A 9,970-nucleotide genomic window follows, 5' to 3' on the forward strand; every position below is an offset into this window, starting at 1 on the left:
AACAGCAGCAGCAGCAGTAACAGCAGCAGCAGTAACAGCAGCAGTAACAGCAGCAGTAACAGCAGTAACAGTGTTTCCTGTGTTGTTGTTGTAAAACATAAACCCTGCACCAACAGACCTGACCTCAGGTCAAGGTCATTTATCAAAGCATTTTATATCGTTTATAGTTAAAAAAACATAGTATTTTATTAGAGAAAAACAACATTGTTTTCATCTTATTTTGGTGTGAATTTGAACGGCTTCTCGGCCAAAACAAAACGCTGAATTATTTACAGTAGTCAGAGTACTATTGTACTGTAGTACAAGTACACTGTACAAACTGTATATGGAGTTATGGTTATTCATAACTAGTGGTAACTAGTACTCACCGTTAGTGTTGTTTGTTCGTCGTTTTGTTCGGCTCTTTCCAACAGGTTCAGCCCGTTGAACCGCAGGTTTTCCAGGCAGCCTTGGAAGTTCCGGGTGTGGATGACGGACCTGTGGGAGGTGTGGCTCTGGACGGCCCCCACACTCAGCTGTTTGAAAACACAAAACCACATCGTGACCGCGGCTGCTGCTGCTGCAGGTTCAACAGGACAGGAAGTGCTCTCTCTCTCTCTCTCTCTCTCTCTCTCTGTCCGTCACCTGTTCGATGTCCCAGTGGTTGAACTCTGCGGGGATTTGAACCCTCTCTGTGTGTGTGTCCACGGTGAGGTTGAGGCGCGAGCCTCGTCTCTCCAGTGCCACGTGGTGCCAGTGTTGGTCATCCAAGAGGCTGCCCATGGAGACCAGGAGTCGAGAGTCGGACGAGGACGTTCCTCCTGGAAGAGAAGACATCGGACGGTCAACCCTGTCTCCTTCACGCCTCCTTCCTGCGGTAGGAAGAGTGAAAACAGCCAAACAGAAGCGTCATTATTCAGAGATAATCTGTGATTGTTTTCAATTTCCCACAGACAGGTCCACACGGAGGGCGTCCATGTGCATACCCACACCGTGGGCCGCAGCCCAACGTGAAGAACCCCAGAGGAAACACAGCATTAATGAAAGATGAGCAGCAGCAGCAGCAGGTCTGAATCAGAGGACACGTTTTCTTAGTACCATCCCAGAGAACCGGGAGAAGAACTGTTGGAAAAAAAGCGGCTCATTAAAAATGTATCAGCCGTTCTTCAGGGAGAGACAAACCCGGGCTGGTGGAGACAAACAGAGACGTTTGTGGGGATGATGGACAAATGAATCTTTGATATTTTCACTCAGTTTGTCAGATGACATATTTGCAGATCAAATGAGTAGAAGTTGTTCTGAAGAGCCAAAGTTTTCGGCTGCGCAGTGATGAATTATTCAATTATGGAGACGCTGAGTGGAAAAAGACGGCGTGAGACTAAAAAACACATGATGTGACTGGAGTGGCATTGATTAATGGAGTGATTATCATGTTGATGAAGCTGAAGGAGATCAGCAGAACGCTTTATGATTGAGCTTTTTCGCTGCGGATGGATGATTTGATTTGTAGTTGGAAAAAAAGAAGAAGCAAGGATCAATAGTGAGGATCGAAGAGCAAACAAAGAGAAAATGAACTGACGGTCGTGTTGGGAGTGCCCCCCCCACCCCTCTCTTCTTTTTCCCTCCTCTTTGCTGTGTCTTGTTTCTCCTCTTTGGTGACGAGGTTCAAGAGGATCAGAAAAATAATTATCTTCAAACAGTAAGAGTTTCTCCCCAGGACCAATCACAGCTCTGTATCCTTAACGGCAACATTTGGACAAAGTTCATTCTTCAGTGGGGTCATCACAAGGTCAAAGGGTAAAAGTCAAACTGTGTCAATTAAACTGCCTTTTTTCGGGGGAGGGGGCTGGAGGAAAAAATCACTAAACTGAAACATCGTGATATTTAGTTTCCTGATATCGTATCAATATCCTCCATCACTGTATTGTGGTGTTGAACACAGAGCAGCAACACTGCCCCCTGTGTGAAGCCGTGATGTCAACGAGTCCTTGAGCAAGACTTGATTTTTAAACCCCGATGGGGAGTGGGTGCGGGGCGGGGGGGGAGGTCAGCCCCAATCAATAAGTCACTTCCTGATGGGTGTGTGAACGAGCGACAGAAATATTAAGGAGCGGCCGGTGAGCACATGTGACACGTTAAAAGATTAGTGTCCTGCCGGTACAGCAGGGGGATCAGGAGGTCACGTGAATCAAATTATGTTTTATCAGCGGAGCAGCGGGGTCACGGAGAAGTTCAGACCGCGGTCGTGAATCAGAACGACTGAGGAAAGTCTTCAGTCCGGCACCGGTGAGCTGAGTCAGTGGGATTTAATTTAGGTAACAGATTAAAAAAAATGCAAATCTGTAGAAGTTTAACAGCGAGGTGAGGGTCAAGGCGCTGAGCCGCTCATTTCTGCAGCCTCTGCTGAAACACGGTGATTCCATTTTTAAAATTCCCACTGTATCCTATCCCGTTTTAAGGAATGTGATTACACAGGAACGGAGTGACGCTCCGGTCCTGGAGCTGCTGCAACAGCTCAAAATGTCATAAATGGCCTGTGAACACATTAGTGATGAGGATATGTTGGTTTCAGCAGAATTCTTTTCCATCAGACGCCTGCGACGGCGGGTCGAAAACTCCAAGACAAACAGAATAAAAACAAAAATCTTCTTCCTTCTTGTCTCCGTCTGCTCTCTTCTTCTTCAGTGGTGTTTTCTTCTCTTTAGAATTCTGGAGGATGACCTTTGACCCCAGATCACAGCCTGCTTCTGCGTCTGTTCTAAGAACTGAAATATACTTTACTGTATATATTAGAAGATGGCAATTCATCTGATTCTGTTCAAGCTCAGGTTAGAATGATATTTTTACGTTATTCAAATTATTTACTTTTGAAAGTTGAGAACCTGGTCAAAGTCAACGCTTGACAAAAAATATAATAAAGGCTCTCGTCCTCGCTGCTGAGAGATTTGCTTTAAAATAATGACTAATCTCTGAATGAACAACTTTTTCATTAGAATGTTTTTCACTGAGCCTCGAATTTAAAGACTCGATATAAATGGTTTTTATTGACTTTCTTCAGTTTCAAGGACTGGTTTGTTCAGGTTCTCTGCTTTTTCTATCACAGCTGAAAATCCAGAGCGGTGGGGGAGATGGGGGGGTGCAGGTAATTCAACGCTCACAGTTGGACGTGAATTACGTGTAAATGTGAGCGTGAATAATTGTGTTTCACGCCCGGTCAGCTCCGTCCTGTCATCTGTGCTCACCTGAAGGTTCTTTGAAGCACATCAACAGATGATTCAGGACAAGGACAGAAATATTTGACTCCAAACTCAGGATCACCTGATTATCGACATTTGACCCTGAAACCGTTGACACGAGTGTCACGTGTGTTTGTACGTGATTTACTGATGAGTTCGTGTCTGATTTGCTGCCTGCATTCACAGACCAGCAACTCTGTCCTGCCGTCACCACGCAAGTCTTATACAGAATCAAGACTAGGAGCCACACGAGTCCACAAGTCTTATACAGAATCAAGACTAGGACAAATTAGGAGAAAACAAAGCAGGAAAAAAAATCAGAATTAAAGGAAAAAAGTGAGTGATGGAGTCAATGAAATTCTTTGTCGACGATAGTGAAAAATGAGCTGAACTTGGATTATGATTCACGGACTGACGGAGCCAAAGATCATGGAGAAGTTGTATTAATCCAAAATCAGCAAAATTACGCCACCTACAGGAGCCCAAAAGTGGCACACACTGCATGAGGAGCGCTCTCCTTGAGGACTGTGGACTTTTTGTTAAGGTAGATGTTTTTCTCCACGGGTTAATTGTGCATCGATCTGTTAGTAATGCCTGAGCGCTGCTGCTGTAGCAGTAGTGAAATGTGTTGTCTTTATATTACCACCCAGTTATCTTCACTCTGTTTATCTGACCTTCCTCCCCCTCTCTGTTCACACCTGAACCTGATCTGTGGACTCAGCAGAGCCGACTACAGCGTGGGATCAGGGTCAATGCACCCACCACTGATTTGTCATCTAATTACACAGTCTATATGCTGAGAAGCCAATGTGGAGAGACACGGAGGGGGGGGGGGGGGGGGGGGGGGATGGGGCGCGAAAAAAAAGAGAAACTAGAGGAAACTGCTGAAGAGTTGAAGGAGCTTAAACTCAGAAGAAAAGACGAAACGAAAACAACAAGAGAAAAAAATTCAAACGAAAAAAGAAGAGGAAAGAAAGAGCTCGGTGTGAGGTGAAGAAAAGAACAGAGGGTGGAACGTTTGACAGATGAAGAGGAGGAAGAGGAGGAAGAGGAGGAGAGAGGACTTTTACACTGTCAGCGCAGCATTAACATCTTCATCATTAATATTTAATGTCCTGTTTATAAGACGTAAACAGGAAGTCCAAGTTGGTAAGAAACTGCAGCCACACACACACACACACACACACAGAAAACATAATGGTTATTTTAAGGAGTTAAAACTTTCACAGAGAGACTTCCATCACCTTGGACGGCCCTGATCCTAAACTACTGTGTAACCGTGATTAGACTTTTGTCAATAGCCCTTTAACGCCCGTATTCTAACCCTCATTTAACCAACACTTACATTTTAGCTCCATTATTAACCAGGGTCACAGAAATCAGGTTCTGTCTCATTAGGTTCTGTTAGCCACAAGAACCAGTGGACCTGAAACACACACACACACACACACACACACACACACTTGGAACCATCCATCACGGCTGTAATGAGACGGAGTCGCAGCAGCAGGAGTGTGAGCCAGGATTTCAACCAATCAGGTGGCGGCGTGAATCTCCACCATCTCCTCCGACCAAAACCAATTTAAAGTTATTTCACCGGCTTTTGTTTTGTCCTTCAGCTGATGCAGCACGGTGACCCCTACAGGCAGGACACGGGAAACACATCCACCACCTCACCCTCTGACTGCAGCTAATTACCCCCACAAACATCCCCCGAGGAGACAGTCTGACGACCAGGGCCTTTATCTCCTGCTAAAAGGCAGCGCACTACCACTAGAGGGGGACGTCAACATCTCCCAGAAGCCCCTGGGGTCTGCTGGAGTTCCTACCTTTGTTGATCAGCAGCTGCAGCGTTCCTCTCTGCAGCTCCAGACTCAGACCCAGCCCTCGCTGTCCCTCAGCCAGGAGCAGACTCCCAGCATTCCTCCTGGTTTTAAACTTGACCGACAGAACGTCCGTAGACGAGGTCCGTGATCCGGCACTGGCTCGGTGTATCAGACCACTGCTGTCACTGTTGAGACTCACCACATCAGAGGCTGGAGGGAAAAAAAAAATGTAAATTTGGTTATGACACCAGAAAAATGTCTGAGAAATTCAGCTGCCACACATTTTTATTGTCAAATAATCTGGGGTTTTCTACAAAGTTTCGCAGCAGAACAACTGAGCGAATCGAAGAACATCTGACTGTTGAGTCAGAATGCTCTGGTGTTCTTCCTGAGTCTAATCACGGAGATCGAACTCACTGTAGGGACATCCGTAGGCCTCCAGTCGGAGTCCGATCCGCCCGCTGAGATTCCAGTCCAGGGGGAGGAGGCGGAGGAATCGAGCCACCGCCGGCTGCTGCAGCTTGTACTGAACCACACTGTCAGCGTTACTGTTCCCTGGAAAAGCCTGGGAACACACAGGTGTGGGGGAAATATTGACCAACATCTGCAGCACACGGATGGGGCTGATGAACGACCCAGTATTTCACAGAGTCAACACTCCTACAATCTGCGGTACTGTCTGTGGTGGTACAAGTTCCAGAACCAGAACCGCCCCGACTCCAGCAGCACCGACCAGAGCTGTGAAGAACCTGAACAAAAGCCGACTGTTTCGTGGTATTTCAGACACCGACTGTCACCAGGTGAAGACTAACGACGCAACAGGACGACCCGTCCTCGTCCGGTCGTGGTTCTTGTCCCTGATGTAGTTCTAACAACCACATGGTTCAGAGACGTTCTTCTTGTTCTCAGGTTGAGCGATGAGCCGCCTGCTCACCAGAACAGATATAAAGTGATAAAAGGTTCCCCCTCTCCAGCTCTAACTGTGGGCTGATTGGCTGATGGATGGTGGTTTTTCCATGTCTCCCATCTGCCTATCCATCCTAATTACATCTCTCCCCCGATGTCGACACGCAGGTTAACTGTCTCTCCCATCGCTGGGTAAAAGCTCGGAGACGTAATTAACTCGTTAATGCCTCTGGAATGGGGCGAGAGGAGCTGCCTTCCTCAGAGGACAAGAAGGAGGAAGAGGAGGAGGAGGAAGAGGAGAGAAGCTGTTATCTAATGAACACGTTCTTAAGAGGAAACAATCAACATGAATCCAAGGGCGTGTGTGAAAGACATCACTTCACTGTCACTAAAAACAAACAGACCTCACTCTGCTCTACTGGTGTCTCCATCACAGGATGGAGGATGGAGGATGACCTTTGACCCCCAGGTCACAGTCTACTTCTGAGTCTGGTCTAAGGACTGAAAATCACTCCCTTTAAATAAACAATAAAAAACTCCTGGTCCATTTAAGAGAAAGAAAAGTCACGACGGAGACTGGAGGTTGATCTGGAATAATGAACCAGGTGGATCAGTCAAAGACACGGCTTCCTACGAGTCTGTGCTGGTCTGTGAGAATTTTCTACAATGATGAAAAAGTGTCTTTTGGTGTTGATGGTTGGAGACCCATGAATGCAGCATCTTAAGAAACACAGTTTTAGTGGGAAAACAGAGAGAGAGAGAAACATAAATTTGTATCATTTTTCCACATCTTTTCAGTCCAAGCCTCTGTTCACTGTAACCATGTGAGGCTTGGTCGTTTTCTGCATTTATTTTACACTGCTTTATCGAACTTGGTCGTTTTCTGGGGCAGTCCCTGCATTTATTTTACACTGCTTTATCGACAGGGGGCAGCTGTTCGGTCTTTAACAAGGTACGTCTCCATTTCAGTGTTGTTTGTCTGTCAAATCCAATGTTGGTTTTGAAAAAAGACTTTTGAAAGAGTGAGCCTAGCGCTGTAGACAAATGGAAATCAGAACGCTGCGGCGACATCGTTTCTTTCTTCAGTTTGAGAAGAAAAAGACGAGTGGGAAAACAGAAAGTTCCTGTGAAAGGCTGAGGCCCTTACATTTCCTTTGAAAAGCCCCCCCCCATCTCTGAGTAACACACCGTCAGAAGGTTCAAAAAACACTTTGAAAAGTGACGCCTTATGTGAAACATCTCTCCCAGAAGATCCCGACGCTGAGATTAGCTGGAGTCTCCCTTTAAGAGGACGTCTAATCAAAAGCTTCTCTCTGAACTGCTGCACCGTTACGGCTTCAGCACGGATGAAGGTTTGAACTCACAGCAGGATAATGAGACACGCGGGAGCCTGAGAGTGCAGGTAGGCAGCGCAGATTAAAGATGGAGGTAGAAACGCCGCCACCTCCGATGTTTGACTAAAACACCACGGACTTTTGTCCTTGTCTTTTGTCCAGACCGCTCTGTCCCACTCAGTGCACATCAACCAACAGCAGCTGAAGTGTTTTGGCAACAGGTCCACACAGTCAGCAGAGCTGCATACATTATTAATGAAGCGTCAGAGGCTCCTCACGACTGTGATTATCTCAGCAGGACTGACTGATCCCTGCAGGCCATCGCCAATAAACACCGTGTAAAAGGAGCAGACTTCATCATCATCATCATCATCATCGCTACATTTACACCTGCTGTCGATGTGACTCCATTTGTTTGGAAATAATTCACAGCAGCAGAAAAGGAAACTGCACTCATCAAAACAACAGCCAGAATCAGTTTAAAAAAAACATATTTAAAACGTATTTATTTGGAAAAAACAAAGCTACGGATTTGGGATTTTTATCTTTTTTTTTAAATCTGTGCACTTGTCTGTTGGTAATAGTGTGTGTGTGTGTGAGACACCAAGCAGAAAAATACTTTCTGTATGAGCACAGAGAATATTTCAGTCTAAAAGGAAGCAAATATTTCTGACTTTAAACTGTAGCTGTGGTCACAGTGAAAAATAAAAAACATGATGTTTTCTTTATGTTTACCACAGTCAGATGAACAGAAAGTGAGCAGAGCTTTGTCAACAACAGGATATTTAAATCAGTTGTAGTGAGGTTACTGGCTAAAAGTGTCTGACTAAAGAACCTGCTGATGTCGGACGATACAAATAAGAATAAACCACCGGACGCTGTTGTGCTGTAATTAATAGAATAAGAACAAAGAAGGTCCAGAACTAGACTGGTGGTTCGGACTCACCCCGAGACTGTCCTCCTGTCTGTACTGCTTCCAGTTGTGTCCCGTGTCACTGAACATCAGCAGGTACGACCTCAGCCAATCAGAGCTGCCGTAGCGCCCCTGGGTGGCCACGGCCGTGATCCTGGTCCTCTCACCCAGGTCCACCTCCAACCACTGGTACCTGTCTGAGGTGAGAGGAGACCAACCTCCAGCTCCTGCAGAGAGAAGGTGGAGAAAATGTTGATTTGTTATCATTTAATCAACAAGAAATGAAACGTAGCGTGTTTTCTTCTGCCCCGTTACCAGCTGTGGTGACATCACACTCGTGTTTTCTTTTGCACCGTTACCAGCTGTGGTGACATCACACTTACAGATGGTCACACCTCACACCTTAAAAGTTTAAGGTTTCATTAAACTTTTTTCTGAATCCAGAATATTATAACAATATTAAACAGTTTGGATGTTAGAAAATAATAAAAATGAGGAATTGCAGAATGTGACAGAGGAGTATCTTCTAGCGGTCTAGGCCTGGGACAATATAGATGTTCAGGCTCTGAGTCAGTTTTTTTTCAAATGTGAAAATGGACTTTAAAAAAAAAGAAGCAAAAATTCACAATTTCCTTTGTTGACAACTACAATGGATTTGGAGACAGAGCTTTGATGAAAAAGCTAAAAGATAAAGTGTGAGGCGTCTGCTTTCTTGTGTCCAGCGTCCAGAGAAAAGAACCAGGAGAGAACCAGCGCCGACCGTTTCTAATGTTCATTTCTGTGACTCTGATCAGTGGAACATCTTCAGCTGTAAAACCCTGACACGCTCATTCATAAAGTCCCGTCTTTGACCCCAGTGCTGTAAAGCTGTAAAACCTTTATTACATTTCCCCCAAACACCATCAATACCAGCTGCTGTGACCAGCATTCATTAGTTCCACATAAATGCCAAACCATTTCCCGTTTTTTTTTCCCCCACCCTCTAAATATAGCATTGCTACGAAGCTATGCCCTGATCTATTGATTTATTTATTTATTCTACAATTTTCTCTCAACTCCTAAACCTCCTCGCTACATAAAACACCACCGATAAGAGACTGCTGCGCTGCGCATCGATTTGTTTGACTGTACCGCCGCTGCTTCTTCTCCCAGGTTACACCGCGGCACTAAAGAGCACCCCGTCACGGACGGTATCGATCTGCTGCGTTCAGGGTCTGTAGGCTGAGAAAATAAAAATCAAATATGTGTTGATTAGTTGTTGTGGTGGCGGTTTATCTATCATTGACGTTCACTTGGCCCTGACATCACTGACCTGCTGCTGACGCTCATTAGCACGACACGTGTCACGAGGTGAAGGCAGGTGTGGTGGAAAAAAACTAAATTAAAACCGAAGGACAAGACGTAGATAAAAGAATACGTTTTATACTGGGTCATCACTTCTGCTGGTCAGGATTGGGATTACATCTGAACATGCAGCGGGATTCAAACCTAGTTCTTTTTGATTGTAAAACATAGATGTTTTACATCTTTTACAAAAATGTACAAAATCTTTTACAAAAATGTAGAACCACAGATCTTTTTCTGCACATTTGAAATGAACAACAACAATGAATCTGCAGAGTTTTTGGTTTGAAACCGGAGCAGCAGACGCTGCACTGTTGGTTAAAAAACAGTTTGAATCTGAGGAGAAAAATCTTTGTCCTGAATCTGTCGCCGCCGCCGCCGCTGCTCCGACTGTCCCCGCCGGCTCCTTCAAGCAGTGCAGGACCCCAGTAA

The 9,970-nt window shown here is 45.4% G+C and overlaps 1 protein-coding gene across 1 annotated transcript in view; it reads right to left on the bottom strand.

Moving 5' to 3' along the window:
- LOC103396794 (contactin-associated protein-like 4) overlaps positions 1 to 9,970 on the bottom strand; it is a 61,767-nt gene that overhangs the window by 33,195 nt on the left and 18,602 nt on the right. The window contains 5 exon segments of the mRNA XM_008335018.3: positions 369 to 515; positions 625 to 800; positions 5,045 to 5,251; positions 5,459 to 5,606; positions 8,228 to 8,421. Of these exon segments, the coding sequence (XP_008333240.1) occupies positions 369 to 515; positions 625 to 800; positions 5,045 to 5,251; positions 5,459 to 5,606; positions 8,228 to 8,421 (872 nt within the window).

Source organism: Cynoglossus semilaevis, chromosome 20, assembly GCF_000523025.1.
Source record: "Cynoglossus semilaevis isolate Cse_v1.0 chromosome 20, Cse_v1.0, whole genome shotgun sequence".
NCBI lineage: Eukaryota > Metazoa > Chordata > Actinopteri > Pleuronectiformes > Cynoglossidae > Cynoglossus > Cynoglossus semilaevis.